The sequence below is a fragment of the Odocoileus virginianus genome, chromosome 5 (assembly GCF_023699985.2).
Source record: "Odocoileus virginianus isolate 20LAN1187 ecotype Illinois chromosome 5, Ovbor_1.2, whole genome shotgun sequence".
Classification (NCBI taxonomy): domain Eukaryota; kingdom Metazoa; phylum Chordata; class Mammalia; order Artiodactyla; family Cervidae; genus Odocoileus; species Odocoileus virginianus.
Window position 1 is genome coordinate 16,133,861 of NC_069678.1, and position 19,382 is coordinate 16,153,242.

Sequence of the window (19,382 nt, forward strand, 5' to 3'; positions counted from 1 at the left end):
GATTTTCAATATCATATGAACAATAACATTTCTCTCTTACCCTTTATCTGTCTCTGTATCTGTCTGTCTTTCTCTCTCACAGACACACCACAGTATCCACACTCTACCAATTTTCTCTGGAATAACAAATTTCTCTGGAATAAGAGCACATCTTCTGACACTCCCAATACCTCCCCAGCTTGGAGCCCCACTAGGATTGCAAACTTCTCTCCGCAGATGTTAAAACGCAGGTAATGGCAATGTCATTGGTCTGTTCCGGAATTCTGGCTCCACCTCGGCTGCAACTTCACTAAGACAACACTTGGGATAATATAATAGTGGAAAATTCTATCAGGTTATAATGGTCTCAGAACAGCATAGGCTGCATTCATGAATGCTTTTACTCATTAAGTCTTTCATTACCTCACGTGTTTACCAAATAAGCAAAATGGTTTCCATCCTCTACTCTTCAAATCTAGGAAACCCAGGTCTCCATTCATTTGAATGCTTTGTTTGTCAACATACCAGAGATATTCCCTCAAAGTCATAAACCCTTAGGCGGGATTCTGTTGTCTGCATAGTCTCTATCAGGCCACCAAATCTTTCATCGTTATGAACGATGCACAAATCCATTTGCAATTTCACCCAGGGTACAGACCCATACATATACAATTTTAGTACTTGAATTTTTACACTTGTTTAAGCCAGGACAGGAAGTGTTTATGAAATAGTTTATCTTGACTATCTCTGGTTTTACCCATGAAAGACTATTTTTAACATTCTACAGTATAGAGGGCTTCACCAGTGCCTCAGCGGTAAAGAATCTGCCTGAAATGCAGGAGGTGCAGGAGACACAGATTCTATCCCTGGGTCAGGAAGATCCCCTGGAGGAGGGCATAGCAGCCCACTCCAGTATTCTTGCCTGGAGAATCCCATCGACAGAGGACCTGGCAGGTCATAGTCCATAGGGTCACAAAGCATCAGACACGACAGAAGCAACTTAACATGCACAGTATAGAATTGCCACAGTTCTTACCACTTTGAGCATTCATTTAACCAATTCATAAAGTATCAGCTGTTGACAAAACTTTAGATGAGGGACCTGATTAAAATGACTGTCTCTGACATGTAGCTTCTTGATTAGGATACTCTCTCACCTCTCTTGTCACCTCATTTCTCATTAGAAGGCTTGAGAACCTAGGATATGAAAACAAATCTGAGACATAACATTATCTGATATAAATTTTTAGAGGTAAATTTCAGATATTGTAGCAGTCTATCCTCTGACTGTGGGAGCAATATATGCCATTAAATGCTCATGTTTTAGAATTCAGTTAGACTAGATTTGAATCCTGGCTCTGATGTTTATTTTCTGCATGGCTTAGGAGAAGCTTTTTAACCTCTAGGAACTTCAGTATTTTCATATGTCAAGTGGGATTAACAATAGCATCCTCATGTGGTGTTATAAAGAATAAATGAGATAATGTACACAAAGAACCCACATCTTAAAAGTCTAGCACCATTAAGTGCTCATACATAGAAATATCACTGCATTATTATTTTACAGTAGACATAGGGGTTTCTATTTCTGCTCTGATCCACAGATATTCATGCTTAATCCTGGGCTTCTTGATGGAAACCCCAGATAGAAGTGGTATCGGAAGCACTTTATTAAAGAAACTTTTCTATTCACCTCTACTACTAATTTAATCACATTGACAAGAGCATCATGATTGGTTTTCACAATCAGTTAAAACAAAAACTTCCATCATAAAAGCAGGATTTATATCCCTAAAATACACTATTTGGGTGGATAGTATTTAAAGATAATAACTAATTTTTTTCCCTTAGCTTATTTTCTTCACAACTCTACCTGGTTCTTAAATCATGCCAATATGTGGTATTTGCTTTGAGGGAGACACAGCAGTAGGAATCAAAGAAAATATTGGTCTGGTCTCTGAATCCCAAACATAGCCTATATCACAGAAAAAATAGTTGGAAGACCCTATGATGAAGGAGCAAGGCTTTCCTGCTCTTTCCCAGCAGAATGGCCAGATCCTTTTGTTCCATGCTTCCTACTGAAGTGGCTAGACCCCAAAGGAGAACTGTCTGCAAGGTGTGTCTAGGTGTATGAGGCCAAGGGAATAGACAGGCCTCTCTGGGATTCCTATGCTCCCAGGAATTTGGGGGGCAGGAGAATGATTCATATGAAAGTAGAAATGACTATTTCACAAGTTTAGGCAGATGCAACCTTAGAGAGTGTCAATTCTAAGCCTGTATGCATAAAAAAGTAGAGGTGACTTGTGGTGTAAATGCATGTCATTGTCATAGCAGACTAACAGTGGGTCTGAGGTTTCAATGACTAGACCAAGGCCATCTGGACCTAGAGGCAAACAGGCACAGATTACTAGCTCTATCCCATAAATAAAACAAAGAGAGACTATATAAGGCATTACTAATTATCAGAGTTAACAGTAATAAAAACAATAACACGTTAAAACTTGAACAATTTTGTCAAAAGAAATGTCTTCAACTGGTATGCTTGGATTCGTAGAGAGGGCTTCAGCCTGGGCAGCTTGGAACTTGGGTGACAAACTATTTTCGTGATTTAAATGCTGCTTTGGCCTATTCCTCCTGTCACTTGCTTATTTGCTGCAGGAATAGGTGTTGTACCCCAGTGTGATGGTAACCACAAGGGTCATATCAGGACAGAATAAAGGCAGGTGAGGATAGGAGTTGATGCACATGTGTGTGCGTGCTCACTTTTCCATCCTGATCTGGTCTTATCCTGGGCCTAGGGCACTATGAATGAAAAATGCTGCCTGCTCTATCAGTAAACTGAGGATGTTGTGGCCATCAAGCCATCACATTACAGCTGCCCAAACTGCAAGTCCTGAGGGAACTCAGGATAGAAGCAGAATGTCCTCCATCAAGCAGTCAACCGCTGCAGCCAATCCTGACGGCGCACCCTCAGGAGATTCAGGGTGATGAAGCACAAGATACTCGCCCCAGATAGCCGAACTTTATAGCAAAGGGACTATTTCAGTGAGCTCAGACCCTTGCATCTTTCTGTATATAAAAATGTGTTAAATTTCTTAACTTGAGATATCAGGTTCTCTTTACAAACAGTAACATTTTGAAGTTCTGACTGCCTGCTCTTTGTTACAAGATTCCCGTATAACCTGCCTCCCCACCTTGCTTCTGCAGAGCAGCTCTCTCAGAGCTACCTGAGAATATGTGTCCCCATTGTAAATTCTCATATTTGTCTGCTGAATAAAACATAACTCTTAACTTTTAGGTTGTGCATTTTTTCAGTTGACAGGCACCTTATAATTTATATTATAGTCCAGTAACAAAGAAAAATGTACATTTATTATAGTTGCTGCTGCTGCTGCTAAGTTGCTTCAGTCGTGTTCGACTCTGTGCAACCCCATAGATGGCAGCCCACTGGGCTCTTCTGTTCCTGGGATTCTCCAGACAAGAACACTAGAGTGGGTTGCCATTCCCTTCTCCAATGTGTGCATGCATGCTAAGTGGCTTCAGTCGTGTCTGACTCTGTGCAACCCTATGGACAGCAGCCCACCAGGCTCCTCTGTCCACAGGATTCTCTAGGCAAGAACAGTGGAGTGGGTTGCCATTTCCTTCTCTGATTACAGTTGCAATAAATGCTAAAAAAAGGGAAAGTGAACTGACCTTTGAAAGCAAACAAGAGGAATACCTAATATATTCTGAGAGTGGGCAGGTATCAGTGAGGACTTGCCCTAGGAAGAGATTAGTTTTCAACTCAAGACAAGTGATTTCAAACATGGGAAGTGTCTATGTCAAAACATCTGACCTGAGAAGGAGCATCGGACTTTGAAAATAAACCCTGTCATGTGGTCAGTGAGCAAATGGGAAGAGGGCCAAAGGAAAGTGGAATGTATGGAGTAAAGACACACTCATTTTGACCTGTTTGGTCACCTTTCCCTCCTCTTTCTATTCAATACAAGAGAGTAAACCTCTCAAAATTGGAGGTTTCATGAACTCATGCTTTGGAACATAGCCAAATTAACAAGGAGTTAGAATAGAGTGGAATCACAGACTAAACACTGATAAATGAGGGAGTGATTATAATAAATAATAAATGAGATAATGGGAATAAATAGGAAATTCAAAGATGATAGTTCTTGTACTTATGTTGTAAGAAGTACAAGGAATAGAATCAAAACCTGGTACCTTGCTTGAGAAATTGCGGAATGGTGTCGGTGGAAACATTGGAGTGATCTGCTTACTGCTCACACTTGGGCACAAGCTGGTTGCTGAAGTTCCTGGAAGCGGACTCTGGTTATGAGATATCATCTTTCCTTTTACGTCGTTAGGTTTGGTGGGTGTGTCACTTTTTTTCTGGAGGAAAATAGATTTTTTTCTTAGTTCTTGAAAATGATTTTCAAAATCACTCAGAATACAGCATCTTTCCTCTTTTTAAATGTTGAATCTGAACTTTTTAATTTTTTCTAAACTAATAGCACATATTCAGATACCTGTATTTCTTATCCTTTACCTATTTCAACTAGGATTATAAATTTTACTCTCCAAATATTAAAAGCTCAGACAAAATTTCATTGGTTTGGGGATGGAATCTGAGTCCTACATCTGATGCAAACTGGCCAAAGCAAGTAGATAACCTTCCCCAGCTATAAGAGAAGCAAATCTCAGCCCAAAGTTGGCTGCACTTAAGGATGTTTCTTAACTATGACTTTCTCATCAAGAAAAGACAAAAGTGGGTTTCTAATATCTATTCTACAGGCTTCTACAAACCTACTGATCTTCTGAGAAAGATTACTGGGAGAAATATGGACTCTTGTAACTAATAAGAACAATGACAACAACCACAACAAAGCCACAAATTTAAAGTCCCCTCATCTAGGGGTTCTGTCCTCAAGTGGAATGTGTGGGGGTTGTGATGAGGATATAGCCTGAGTTAGAGGACAGCTTGAGTCTTGGGAAAGAAACTGTGTTAGAGATTGTGGTTTAAATCTTGCCCTTGCCAAACACTGACACTTATCTTGGGGGAATCTTTCCCTGCCCATTCATCTCAGACACATGCTCCATAGTCCCAGGTTTCATGTAACCCAGGGCAAAATAAAAATCCGGCTGGGATAGAGGTTGATGCCTATAGCTATGGACTCACTTTCCCACCCCTGTCTTGTATTCCTTTTTTATAAAGTACCTATACTCCAAGATCATTTTCTAGAAGGGAAGAAAAACAAATTTATTACAGTCATGATACATACTATAAAGAAATAGTAAAGGGTTCTATAAAGGCAATAAAAAATGAGACTATCTATAAGTTTTGGGGAGGGGTTGTCTTGGTGAGGACATGCTGAGGAAGGAATTCAGGCTGGTACCTGATGGTTGAATTAATTTAGCCATTAAAGCAACATGAATCATTAATACAAATCAACGAATTAGCCTGTGTGCAAATACCTGACGTGGGAAGGAGAATAGAATGCTGAGAACTAATCTAGAGGTGCGGTTAAGAGAAAAGGGGTGAAAGGAAACCGAAATGTAGGGGATAAACATACCCTTACATTCCTGTCCAATTGTCTGGCCACCTCCATAAGACCATTACATTTGTAAGGTCAGCAATTATTCATAAATGTAAAAATTTCCAAAAGTCCAAGGATTTAGAATACACTGAGGCCTCAGCATCTTTTTAATTCATTTATTTAATTGGCCTCAATATTTTATTTAATAAGTTTTTGGGTGATTTGATTGCATAAAGAAGTTTGTATCTAGGAAGAGAATACTGAGAGATTCTTTCAGGGTCATGAGTATTTTTGTAATATGATGTAGGGAGGGACACATATTAGGAACAGGAAAACGGTACCTTGGTTGAGGAACTGCTGGATGGCTTTGATGGAGGCATTTGAGGAGTCTTGGGAAGGCGCGCGGTTGACACTGTGCTCGTTACTGACAATCCTGGAAGCTGACTCTGCTCCTCGGTTAGCTTCATCCTCTTAGATTCATTAGTTTTGGTGGTTTTCTTTTTCTGAAAGTAGGATTTTCCCTGCCTGGTTAGTAGTTTTCAATGAGAAATGAAATACATCTTCACTACTGAGAAAATCAACTTTTTATTAATATATTCTAGTTATATTCATTCTAGTTAATCTCATTCTCTCTTGCCCACTTCTCCTCCTGCCCTCAATCTTTCCCAGCATCAGGGTTTTTCCAAAGAGTCAGCTCCTTGCATCAGGTAGCCAAAGTACTGGAGCTTCAACTTCAGCATCAGTCCTTCCAATTAATTTTCAGGGTTGACTTCACTTAAGATTGACTAGTTTGACCTCTTTGCTGTCCAAGAGACTCTCAAAAGTCTTCCTAAGCACCACAATTTCAAAGCATCAGTTCTTCAGCACTCAGACATCTCTGTGGTCCAACTCTCACATCAGTACATGACTACTGGAAAAACCATAGGTTTGACTATAAGGACCTTTGTCAGCAAAGTGATGTCTTGGCTTTTTAATATGCTATCTAGGCTTGCCATAGCTTTTCTTCCAAGGAGCAAGCATCTTTTATTTTCATGGTTTTGGCCACCATCCACAGTGACTTTGGAGCCCAAGAAAATAAAATCTCTCACTGTTTCCTCTTTTCCCCCATCTATTTGCCATGAAGTGGTGGTACAGGATGCCATGATCTTCATTTTCTGAATGTCAAGTTTTAAGCCAGCTTTGTCACTCTCTCGCCTTCATCAAGAGGCTCTTTAGTTCCTCTTCACTTTCTGCCATAAGGGTGATGTCATCTGCATATCTGAGGTTATTTGTTTCTCCTGGCAATCTTGATTCCAGCTTGTGCTTCATCCAACCTGGCATTTCTCATGATGTACTCTTCATATAAGTTAAATAAGCAGGGTGACAACATACAGCCTCGTGGTTCTCCTTTCCCAAATTGAACCAGCCCCTTGTTCCATGTCCAATTCTAACTATTGCTTCTTTTCCTGCATACAGTTTTCTCAGGAGGCGGGTAATGTGGTCTGGTATTCCCATCTCACTAAGAATATTCCACAGTTTGTTATGATTCACACAGTCAGAGTGGGGGAGGGCTGGCAGCGACAGAGAGGGATGACAGGCATGTGCAGCAAGCACTGTGGGACAAGGGCTTCCCAGGTGCCTCAGTGGAAAGAATCTGCCTGCCAGTGCAGGCGATGCAGAAGACATGGTTTCAATCGCTGGGTCAAGAGGATCCACTGGAGAAGGAAATGGCAAGTCACTCCAGTATTCTTGCCTGGAAAACCCCATGTACTGAGAAGCCTAGTGGGCCATAGCCCATAGGGTCACAAAGAGTCGGACGCAACTGAGTGACTGAGCATGCACACAGTCAAAGGCTTTAGCATAGTTAATGAAGTAGAGCTCAAAGTTAAAAGTGTTAATCACTCAGTCATGTCCAACTCTTGTTGGCCCCATGGACTGTAGCCCACCAAGCTCCTTTGTCCTTGGGATTCTCCAGGCAAGAATACGGAAGTGGTTTGCCATTCCTTTCTCCAGAGGATTGTCCCAACCCCGGAATCAAACTCAGGTCTCCTGCATTGCAGACAGATTCTTTACCATCTGAGTTTTTTTTGTTGTTTTTTGTTTGTTTGTTTGTTTTGTTTTGCTTTAGAATTCCCTTGCTTTTTCTATGATCCAGCAGTATTTGGCAATTTGATCTCTTGTTCTTCTGCCTTTTCTAAATCTGGTTTGTACATCTGGTTCTTCTGCCTTTTCTAAATCTGGTTTGTACAACAGGAAGTTCTTGGTTCACATGCTGCTGAAGCCTAGCTTGAAGGATTTTGAGCATAATCTTGGTGGCATGTGAAATGAGTGCAATTGTACAGTAATTTGAACATTCTTTGGCATTATCTTTCTTTGGGACTGGAATGAAACTGACCTTTTCCAGTCCTTTGGCCACTGCCATTTGCTGCACTTTAACAGCATCATCTTTAAGGATTTGAAATAACTCAGCTGGAGTTACATCACCTCCTAGGTTTGTTCATAGTAAGGCTTCCTAAGCCCACTTGACTTCACACTCCAGGATGTCTCTCTCTAGGTGAGTGACCATACCATCGTGATTATCCAGGTAGGCTTTGGCAAACTTCAGTAAACTGTTTTCTTAATCTGATTGCTGTTTTAATACACTTCTAGAAGAGGAGTAATGATTCCATATTTCCATCATTCAGAATTATATTATACAAATTAAAGTGCACAGTAGTTCAGAAACATAATGGTTAGTCAGTACCTATTAATTTACTGACTCTGAAACTCATTTTCACTCTGCCCCTGGATCCCCTTTTCTCTGATTCTTCTATTTGTACACTGAGAAATGAATAAAGGACTAAGTGTTCATAAAAAGAGCCATAGAAAAAAAACTCCTTCTGTGGGACCTTAGCCATCCTACCTTCACAGGTGTATCCTTGACTGATTCAGGTCCCAAAGCTTCATTTGCGGTGGATGTGGATTGGCCAAGACTGGACTTATCCTGCTTGCGTTTTTGCACTGGAGTTGCTCCTTTTTCCTTGTTTTTCTTTAAAACTGATGTAGTAAAAGAGAACATGGTAAATCCAAAGGAGCTGGTCGAGATACATGAAGCACCTTCAATACTGTTTCCTTTCAGTTCCTGCTGGTGGATCTGGGTATGGTTGTATCTACCTCCACTGCATTAGCCTAACTTGGCCAAAGGCGGCCAAAAGTAGCAACATAGGTTCAGATTCTGACTCGAACACCCTCAGTGGTTTCCTTTCTTGTCCCCTGTACAACAAGCATACTCTTTCTATCCTCTGGACTCATCTATCTCAGTCGAATCCTTTTACAACTCTTGTATTCTTTATCTTCCTCTTAATAAACTAAAATTTCATGATGCTAGTCATGGGTCAATGCCTATATAAGATCTATTTGAATTATTGAAACCAAAGAAGGAAAATATAATCTAACTTGTGATGGGACAAAATGGTGATACTGGATTTCACTTTTTCAAATATGTCTTCTAATCCAGCGGTTTTATAAGAGGTGAGTTCTTCACATCTCTGAGAGGTAGATTTTTGCTTAAGTACTGTTTCATATTTATTTCTAGAAAGTATAAAAATGATGAAGTAAATGTGATAATAGAGCATGCATATTAACTGGTTTAAATATTTCAAAAACCTACATGTTCTAATTTTGTTTCATCATTGTCTAAACTTTATAATGCATGGAAGCCTCAGACTTTCTCATCAACTTCTACTATTTTCTTTGCTCACACCCCCAGAATACACCCTTTAAAACACATCAGATTTCTTTGGAGGAAACACATCCTCTAAGTTATTAATTTTTGGCATCTAAAATTCTACCATTGTCATGGCTACTGAGTCCCAAGTTGGAAAAGAGAGGTCTAAACTTTGACCAGTTCAAGGTCAAAGCTGAGGTCAGTGAGAGAGAGTGAGAAATAAGGGTCCTTCCAGTTACCTTTCAACTTCTCATTTCTAAGAATTTTGGCAAGGTCTTTAATTTCATCTATTTCTTTGACCAACTCTATTAGCTTGTTAACACACTCAGGTCCTGGGAACTTCATTTCCATCAAGTTAGCAATTTTAACTCTGTCGTATTCATCTTGCATTTTGCTATTCAGTTTTAAATCCTCAGCCAGTAAAGACTTAATCATGTTAAAACATTTATCATTGATGTGCTGAAATCCTTTTAGCAGGATAATTTTCTTATAGTCATTCCCCATCTGTCAAGTTAGGGATGTGCCTACAAGAGAAAAATAACATACAGTGTTACACCTTTATATAGACCACACACTGGGGTGGGGGGATGGTTTCAGGAAGATCTGAGCACATTACATTTATCGTGCACTTTGTTTCTATTATTATGCTGTGATATATAAGGAAATAATTATATAATTCACTAAAATGCAGAATCAGTGAGAGACCTGAGCTTGTTTTCCTGCAACTAACTGAGGCTTCCCAGGTGGTGCTAGTGGTAAAGAACTTGCCTACAAATGCAGAAGACATAAGAGACATGGGTTCAGTCTCTGGGTTAGGAAGATCCCATGGAGGATGGCACGGCAACCCATTCCAGTGCTCTTGCCTGGAGAATCCCATGGACAGAGGAGCCTGGTGGGCTGTGGTCTATAGGGTTGTAGAGAGTTGGACACAACTAAAACAACTTAGCACATTAGTACATAGATAGTCCCATTTGGGAGTGATGAGAAACAGTGACACTCAGAGTCTGCTGCTGATTCTCAGTCTACTCTGTAATCTCATTTTGGTTCCAGCCACTGTAGAAAACTCTGCTCCACAAAGATAGGATGTTGGAAATGGAAGCAGGCTTTTCAATGCTTTTGAGGCAATCTCCAGATATCCCACCAGAATGTATGGAGATTTGAAGTTTGGAGAAGGACATGGCAACCCACTTCAGTAGACTCTTCAGTCTGCATTAGGTACCAGGGTGACTCATTAATCCCTACAATAGTGCATCAATATCTTCTGCCATTTCATCAGCTCATCCAGTTATGATACTAGCTGAGAGAAGAACATGTGTCCCCTTTTGAACTGCAACCTCTCTTAAAAGTTAACAACAAAATGTCTTTAGCAGCAGGCAGGATCAACTCTTCACCAGTAATATAGTAAAGGGCTTCTTAGCTTTAGCAATGCGGTTAGCCACTATAGCTTTAGCAATGTGGTTAGCCACTAAGAATGATCTTCTCAGTTCAGACATATTTGATGAAGTGGTGGCCTTCAAAAATTGTTTCTTTTCTTTGTGTAATATATTTTTCTTTTGAAAAAATCCAAAGGCTTGATGTTTAATGCAGGGTACTTTTTTCTCTATGTGACAAGAAAATTTTAAAGGTTTCATGGCTTTGTTGGATAGTTAGTCACCACATATTATACAAAGCAGGCTTGGAGAATGTGAATTACCTGTGCAATGAGCTTGTAATTTAAGAGGACTTGGTACTTTCTTTAAATGCAGTTTTCTTTCTGCCTACAATCTTAGAGTCTTCTGCTGTCTCATCATTGGGTCTTTCCAACTTTTCAACTTTTCACTCCAGTGACATTTGTATTTTAATCATTTTGGCAAGGGTTAACTTATGGACTTACCAAAATTGTGACCAAGACTAGCACACAGTGAGAAAGACAGACCTGGATGTAGTGGCAAATAAAATAATAGGCAGGCCACATGAGGACTAAAATAAGTGTTGAATTCAGACTGAAAGCCGGCCATCAGGTGCAGCTGTAAACTTAAAGTACATCAACTCACTTGCCACTAAAATCCTGCCACCAGATGCAGCTTGCCATTTGCCATTCACTAAAAGGGTTTTGATATGTCTGCAAGCAAATGCTTTATTATGTTCTCTGTGCAGTCAAACCTCTCTGCTAAAGACAGTCTGCATTTGCAGCCGCCCTGCAGCACTAGCGTCACCATCTCAGCTCCACCTCAGATCATCAGGCATTAGATTCTCATGAGGAAAACACAACCTGGATCCCTCACAAACAGAATTTACAGGAGGGTTTGTGCTCCTAGAGCTTACAGCTCTGGTGACCAGAAGGGATGTACTGGAGCACTGGAGGGAAAAATAGGGTATGTTAAACAAAAGGTTATTTCTCTAAGGTCAGGAAATGTAACAAATCTAGCAAATACAGGGAAATAAAGGAGGAAGTTAGACAAAATGAGGCTACAGAAGAATATGTTTCAAATGATGAAAGGAGCTAAAACCTCAGAAGAAGTAAGTGAAATGGAGATAGGCAATCTACCCAATAAATAGCTCATAAAGATGACAGCAAAGATGCTCAAAAAAAAAAAAAAAACTCAGGAGAAGACGGGATGTACAGAGTGAGAAACTAGAAGTTTTTAACAAAAAATTAGAAAATATAAAGAACAATCAAAGAGAGTATGAAGAGTGAAATAATTGAAATGAAAAATACAGCAGAAGGAGTCAACAGTACATCAAATGATACAGTGGAAAAGACCACTGAGCTGGAAGACAGAGTAATGGAAATCACTGAAGCTGAACAGAATAAAAAAAGAAAAAAATTGAGGACAGTTTAAGAGAACTCTGGAAGAATATCAAGCATGTTATCATTCATCATATCATTATAGTGGGTCCCAGGAGGAGAATAGAGAGAAAGGGGAGCAAAGAATGTATTTAAAGATATAATAGCTAAATAGCTAAAAACTTCCCTAACTCCAGTAAGGAAACAGACATCTGGGTCCAGGAAGCATATGTAGCCCCCAAAAGAGTAAACCCAAAGAGGACCACACTAAGATACGTTGTAATTAAGTTGGCAAACATTAAAGGTGAGGAGAAAATATTAAAATCAGCGAGGTTAAAGCAACATATATACAAGGGAATTCCCTTAAGGCTATCAGCTGAATTGTCCACAGAAACTCTGCAGACGGGAAGAGAGAGGCATGATATGTTTAAAATGAAGAGGAGAAAAAAAAAAAACTCTATAACCAAGAATACTCTAGCTGGCAAAGCATTTATTCAAATTTCACGGAAACATTAAAGTTTCATAGGCAAGCAGAAGATAAAAGAGTTCAGCACCAGCAAACCAGCTTTAAAACAAACGCTAAAGGGACTTTTCCAAGTAAAAAGAAAAGAAACATGAAACATAAAAGGAAAAATCTTATTAGTAAAGGTAAATATACAGTAAAGGTAACATATCAAGCTAGTAGGAAGGTTAAGAGATAAAAGTTGTCAAATCATCTATATATGCAATAAGATGTTAAAGGATATACAAAACAAAAAGTCGTGAAATATGATGTCAAAATTTTAAACATGGCAGTGGGGAGGAAAGGCAGTGTTATTAAAATGTAGTTAAACTTAGATCAGTAAATTACAATAATCATAGATATACGAACTAGACAAAGATATCCACTCTCCCCATTTTTATTTAACATATTAGAAGTCCTAGTCACAACAATCAAACAAGAAATAAAGAAATAAAAGGAATTCAAATTTCAAAGGAATATTTAAAGTTGTTACTGCTTGCAGATGAGATAAAGACACTATAAAAAACCTACTAAAACTCATCAATAAATTCACTTAAGTTGGAGGATACAAAATTAATATACAGGAGGAAATTTCAAGATGGTGGAGGAGCAAGATGGAGAGATCACCTTCCTCCCCACATTTACATTAAAAAAAAAATACATCTACATATGGAACAACTCTTGCAGAAGACTTTTAGACACTGGCAGAAGACCCCAGACTTCCAAAAAGGCAAGCTTACCTCCACAGAATGAGGTAGGACAGAAGCTATGGAAAAATGAAGAGACAAAGGACTTGGGACAGGGACCTGTGCCTTGGGGAGGAAGTCAAGAAGGACGAGAAGTTTCTGCATACTTGGAAACCCCTTCATGGGCAGGGATGGGCAGAGCTTCAGAGCCTCAGAGAGGAACACATCAACAGATCCTCAGCAGGTAGAATGGAGATGATTCACCACATAGATAATTGCTGATCAACACTTTCCAGTTGAGACTGATTGCACGCTCACTGCAATGAGTGGGAGCTGGGTGCTGAGGCTCAAGTTTTGGGGGTTGGACCCTTGGGAGACGACCGGGGTTGAGTTGTTGTGAAGATACTCTGAGGAGGCGAGTATGACAGCTTAGGGAGTCCAGAGAAAAGCCTGGGCCTGCCACAGAGGCAAGAGACTCCCTAACTTTGCATGCTGGCAGATCTAGGACATCACCTTTGTCAGTGCCATAAGTGGCATGAGTCAAGGCTGTGGATTGCAACCTGAGGTAGATATCCCAAAGCCGGCGTAAGTGCCAGAGGTGAGACTACACATACCTGCATTTGTGATCCCAGAGGGGGAACACGGGCCGCTTGGCCACCACCAGGGCCAGGGTAGATGCCAGAGGCAGAGGACAGGAGGCCACTGCAGTTTCAGCCTCAGGGCTCACAGCTTCCACCAAGCTGCGTTCAGGTACAAATCACTGCTCACACCCTCCTGGGAATCTGCGCAACTTGGCCCTGCTGAGGGACCCAAGATCTGGGACCAATTCCTCTGGGGAAACACATGACCCACCTCAGACTGTGGCCACTTGCTGCAGATCTCAGCCACAGTGGGCACTCCCCACATACCATGCTGTGTCTGACATACCTCTCCCTCTTTCCAGTCCAACGGAGTAAGTGAGCCTTAATAAGCTGCTACTTTCGCCCCGTTGTGTCTGGGGAGGGAACAGACACCAGGGTCTCAGTCGCATCTGACTCTTTACAACCCCACGGACTGCATCACACCAGGCCTCCCTGACCATCACCAACTCCCAGAGTTTACTCAAACTCATTTCCATTGAGTCAGAGATGTCATCCAATCACCTTATCCTCTGTCGTCCCCTTTTCCTCCTACCTTCAATCTTTCCCAGCTTTAGGGTCTTTCCAAATGAGTCAGTTCTTCGCATCAGGTGGCCAAAGTATTGGAGTTTCAGCTTCAACATCAGTCCTTCCAATGAATACCCAAGACTCATTTCCTTTAGTATTGACAGGTTGGATATCCTTGTAGTCCAAGGGACTCTCAAGAATCTTCTCAACACCACAGTTCAAAAGCATCAATTCTTTGGCACTCAGCTTTCTTTATAGTCCAACTCTCACATCCATACATGACCACTTGAAAAACCATAGCCTTGACTAGATGGAGGTTTTTTGGCAAAGTAATGTCTCTGCTTTTTAATATGCTGTCTAGGTTGGTCATAACATTTTCCAAGGAGTAAGCATCTTTTAATTTCATAGTTGCAATCACCATCTGCAGTGATTTTGGAGCCCCAAAAAAAAGAAAGTCAACCACAGCTTCCACTGTTTCCCCACATATTTGCCATGAAGTGATGGGACTGGATCCCATGATCTTAGTTTCCTGAATGTTAAGATTTAAGCCAACTTTTTCACTCTCCTCTTTCACTTTCATCAAGAGGCTCTTTAGTTCTTCTTCACTTTCTGCCATAAGGGTGGTGTCATCTGCATATCTGAAGTTACTGGTATTTCTCCTGGCAATCTTGATTCAGCTTGTGCTTCATCCAGCCCAACGTTTCTCATGATGTACTCTGCATATAAGTTAAATAAGCAGGGTGACAGTATACAGACTTGATGTACTCCTTTTCCGATTTGGAACCAGTCTGTTGTTCCATTTCCAGTTCTGACTGTTGCTTCCTCACCTGCATACAGGTTTCTCAAGAGGCAGGTCACATGGTCTGGTATTTCCATCTCTTTCAGAATTTTACACAATTTGTGGTGATCTACACAGTCAAAGGCATAGTCAACAAAACAGAAAGAGATGTTTTTCTGGAACTCTCTTGCTTTTTGATGATCCAGAATATGTTGGCAATTTGATCTCTGGTTCCTCTGCCTTTTCTAAAACCAGTTTGAACATCTGGAATTTCATGGTTCATGTACTATTGAAGCCTGGCTTGGAGAATTTTGAGCATTACTTTACTAGCATGTGAGATGAGTGCAATTGTGTGGCAGTTTAAGCATTCTTTGACATTGCCTTTCTTTGGGATTGGAATGAAAACTGACCTTTTCCAGTCCTGTGGCCACTGCTGAGTTTTCTATATTTGCTGGCATATTGAGTGCAGCTCTTTCACAGCATCATCTTTCAGGATTTGAAATAGCTCGACTGAAATTCCATCACCTCCACTAGCTTTGTTTGTAGTGATGCTTCCTAAGGCCCACTTGACTTCACGTTCCAGGATGTCTGGCTCTAGGTAAGTGATGATGCCATTGTGATTATCTGGGTCATGAAGATCTTTTTTGCACAGTTCTGTGTATTCCTGCCATCTCTTCTTAATATCTTCTGCTTTTCTTAGGTCCATACCATTTCTGTCTTTCTTGAGCCCATCTTTGCATGAAATATTCCCTTGGTATCTCTAATTTTCTTGAAGAGATCTCTAGTCTTTCCCATTCTATTGTTTTCCTTCATTTCTTTGCACTGATCAGTGAGGAAGACTTTCTTATCTCTACTTGCTATTCTTTGGAACTCTGCATTCAAATGGAATATCTTTCCTTTTCTCCTTTGCTTTTTGCTTCTCTTCTTTTCACAGCTATTTGTAAGGCCTCCTCAGACAAACATTTTGATTGTTTGCATTTATTTTTCTTGGGGATGGTCTTGATCCCTGTCTCCTGTACAATGTCACTAACCTCCATCCACAGTTCATCAGGCGCTCTGTCTATCAGATGTAGTCCCTTAAATCTAGATTTAAGAGGACAGGGCCAAAACCAAAGAGGCACCAGAGGCAGGGCCAAAACCAAAGCTGAGCACGAGAGGTTGTGTGACCAAGGAAGAGGAAGGGAAATTATGCCTGTAGCCACAGGTGCAGTGGATTAAATATCCACAATTAGCTTGAGACTGTGGACTTTGTGGGCAATTATGGGATTTGGAAGCAAGTACAAGCTGGAATTAGGCCAGATGTGAGTCTGAACTGACTCCACAGTGCCCACAGCATGTCCAGAAACCACCTCCCTAGAAATATTGGAGGACTTCCTGAGTAGGCAGATTGACTGATGCTCACTGTGTGGTGAGGACAACAGAAGACTGAGGAGGACATTATTACTACCACTTTTTATATACATAAACATATATATATATATGTGTGTGTGTGTGTGTGTGTGTGTGTGTGTGTGTGTGTATACACACACACACACACACACACACCTTTTTTTTTTCCTTTTTTTTTTTTTTTTTCTATCTCTTTCTGTGCTGTGTAACTTGTGGAGTCTTGGGTCTATAGTAAGGGTTTGGGCCTGAACCCCTGAGGTGGGAGAACAGAGTATAGGACATTGGATCACCAGAGAACTTCTGACCCCATGGAACATTAATCAGTGAGAAGTCTCTTAAAGGTCTCCATTTCAGCCCTAAGACCAAACCCCACCCAAAGGCTAGCAAGTTCGGTGTCAGATGCCTCATACCAAATCATCAGTTAAACAAGAATACAACATTGCCCATTAGCAGCAGGCTGCCCAAGGCCATGCCAAACCAAAGAAACCCAAAAAAACAAACCACTGAACGTGGCACTGCCCTCCAGAGAGACGAAACCCAGCTGCAGTCACCAGGACAGACACTAGTCTCCCCAAGAGGAAACTCTCTCAAGGCACAGAGGCGTCCCCACCCACTGGGGCAGACTTCACAAACAAGAGGAACATGATCTTGCAACCAGCAGAAAGGAGATGGCAAATACAATAAATCAAACAAGTTGAAAAGAGAGAGAAACATGCAGCAGATGAAGGAATATTGTAAAAACCCATAAGACCAAATGAACAAAGAAACAGGCAATCTACCTAAAAAAGAATTCAGAGTAATGGTAGTAAAGATCATTCAAAATCTTCCAAATAAAATGAAGGCAAGGATAAATAGAAGAGGCACAGATTGAGAAGATACAAAAAATGCTTAACAAGGATCTCGAGGAAATAATGAATAGACGATCAGCAGTGAGCTACACAATAACTGAGATTAAAAATGCACTCAAGGGAACCAAAAAAAATAACCAAGATAGAAGAACAGATAAGTGAACTGGAAGATAGAATGGTGGCAATAACTTAAGTCGAGAAGAATAAAGAAAAAAGAAATGAGGACAGCCTCATAAACCTCTGGGACAACATTAGCCACACAAACATTTGAATTACAGGGGTCCTAGAAGAAGAGAACATGAAAAAGAAAGAGTATGAAAAAAAATTTGAGTTTATAGTTGGAAACTTCCCAAACACGGGAAAGTAAATAGCTGCCAAGTCCAGGAAGCCCAGAATCCCATATACGATAAACACAAAGAGAAACACATCAAGATATGTATTAATCAAACTAACAAAAATTAAACACAAAGAAAAAATATTAAAAGTAGCAAAGGAAAAGCAACAAATAACATATATGGGGATTTCCATAAGGCTACCAGATGATCTTTCAACAGAAACTCTACAAGCCAGAAGGGAGTGGCAGGATATTCTTAAAATGATGAAAGGAAAAATATCGATGATCAAGATTACCCAGCAAAGCTATCATTCAGATTCGATGGAGAAATCAAAAGTTTTACAGATAAGCAAAGTTAAGACAACTCAGAACCACTAAATCAGCTTTACAATAGATGCTAAAGGAACTTCTCTAGACAAGAAACACAAGAGAAAGAAAAGACCTACAAAAACAAAGTTAAAAAAAAAAAACTAAAGCAAATGATGGTAGTAGGATCATACATATCAATAATTAGTGTAAATGTAAATGAACCAATTGCTCCAACCAAACTGGCTGAATTGATACAAAAACAAGGTTCCTATATATAGAAGAGACCCACTTCAAACCTAGGGACACATACAGACTGAAAGTGAGGGATGGAAAACAGTATTCCATGAAAATGGAAAAAGTGGGGGTGGCAATACTCATATCAGATAAAATAGACTTTAACATAAAGATCATTACAAGAGACAGGAAGGACATTACATTATGATCAAGGGATCAATCCAAGAAGAAAATATAATAATTATAAATATATACACATACAACATAGGAGCACCTCAGTATATAAGGGAAATGCTAATAACTATAAAACAGGAAATTGACAGTAACACAGTAATAGCAGGGGACTTTTAACATTCTACTCACCAACAGACAGATCATCCAGGCAGAAAATTTATAAAGAGATACAAGCTTTAAATGATACACTGGACCCTAATAGATAGCTATAAGACATTTTATCCAAAAACATTAGTTTTCACTTTTTTTCTCAAGTTCACACAGAACATTGTCCAGGATAGATAATACCTCTGGTCACAAATCAAGCCTTGATAAATTAAAAAAAAAATAAAGCTGCATTAAGCATTTTTTCTGACCACAACGCCATAAGATTAGATATCAACTTCAAGGAGTAAAAAAAAAAACCTGTAAACAACACAAACACATAGAGGCTAAACAAAATGCTTCTGAACAACCAAGAGGTCACTGGGAAATCAAAGAGGAAATAAAAAAATACCTAGAAACAAATAATGATGAAAACTTTATAACTCAAAACCTATGGGATGCAACAAAAGCAGTGCTAAGAGGGAAGCTTACAACAATACAAGCCTACAAAAAACAAGAAAAACATTAAATAAACAACCTAACCATACACCTAAATCGACTAGGAAAAGAAGAACAAAAAATCCAAAGTTAGTAGAAGGAAATAAATCATAAAGCTCAGAGCAGAAATAAATGAAAAAGAAATGAGGGAGACAATAGCAAACATCAACAAAAACTAAAAGCTAGTCCTTTGAGAAGATTTTTAAAAATTGACAAACCACTAGCCTGACTCATCAAGACAATAAGGGAGAAGGCTCAAATCAGTAAAATTAAAAATGAAAAAGTGGAAGTTGCAACAGACAATGCAGACATGCAAAGGATCATAAGAAACTGCTATGAGCAACTATACACCAATAAAATGGACAACCTGACAGAAATGGAC

General features: G+C 39.9%; 1 protein-coding gene across 1 annotated transcript in view; it reads right to left on the reverse strand.

Moving 5' to 3' along the window:
- The window catches only part of LOC110132545 (interferon-activable protein 203-like), a 44,547-nt gene that overhangs the window by 17,736 nt on the left and 7,429 nt on the right, over positions 1-19,382 (reverse strand). The window contains exons 2-5 of the mRNA XM_020885975.2: positions 9,432-9,716; positions 8,389-8,522; positions 5,849-6,010; positions 4,195-4,362 (exon numbers count right to left, since the gene is read on the reverse strand). Coding sequence (XP_020741634.2) covers positions 4,195-4,362; positions 5,849-6,010; positions 8,389-8,522; positions 9,432-9,696 — 729 coding nt within the window. The 5' untranslated portion in view covers positions 9,697-9,716. The remainder of the gene's footprint in view (positions 1-4,194; positions 4,363-5,848; positions 6,011-8,388; positions 8,523-9,431; positions 9,717-19,382) is intronic.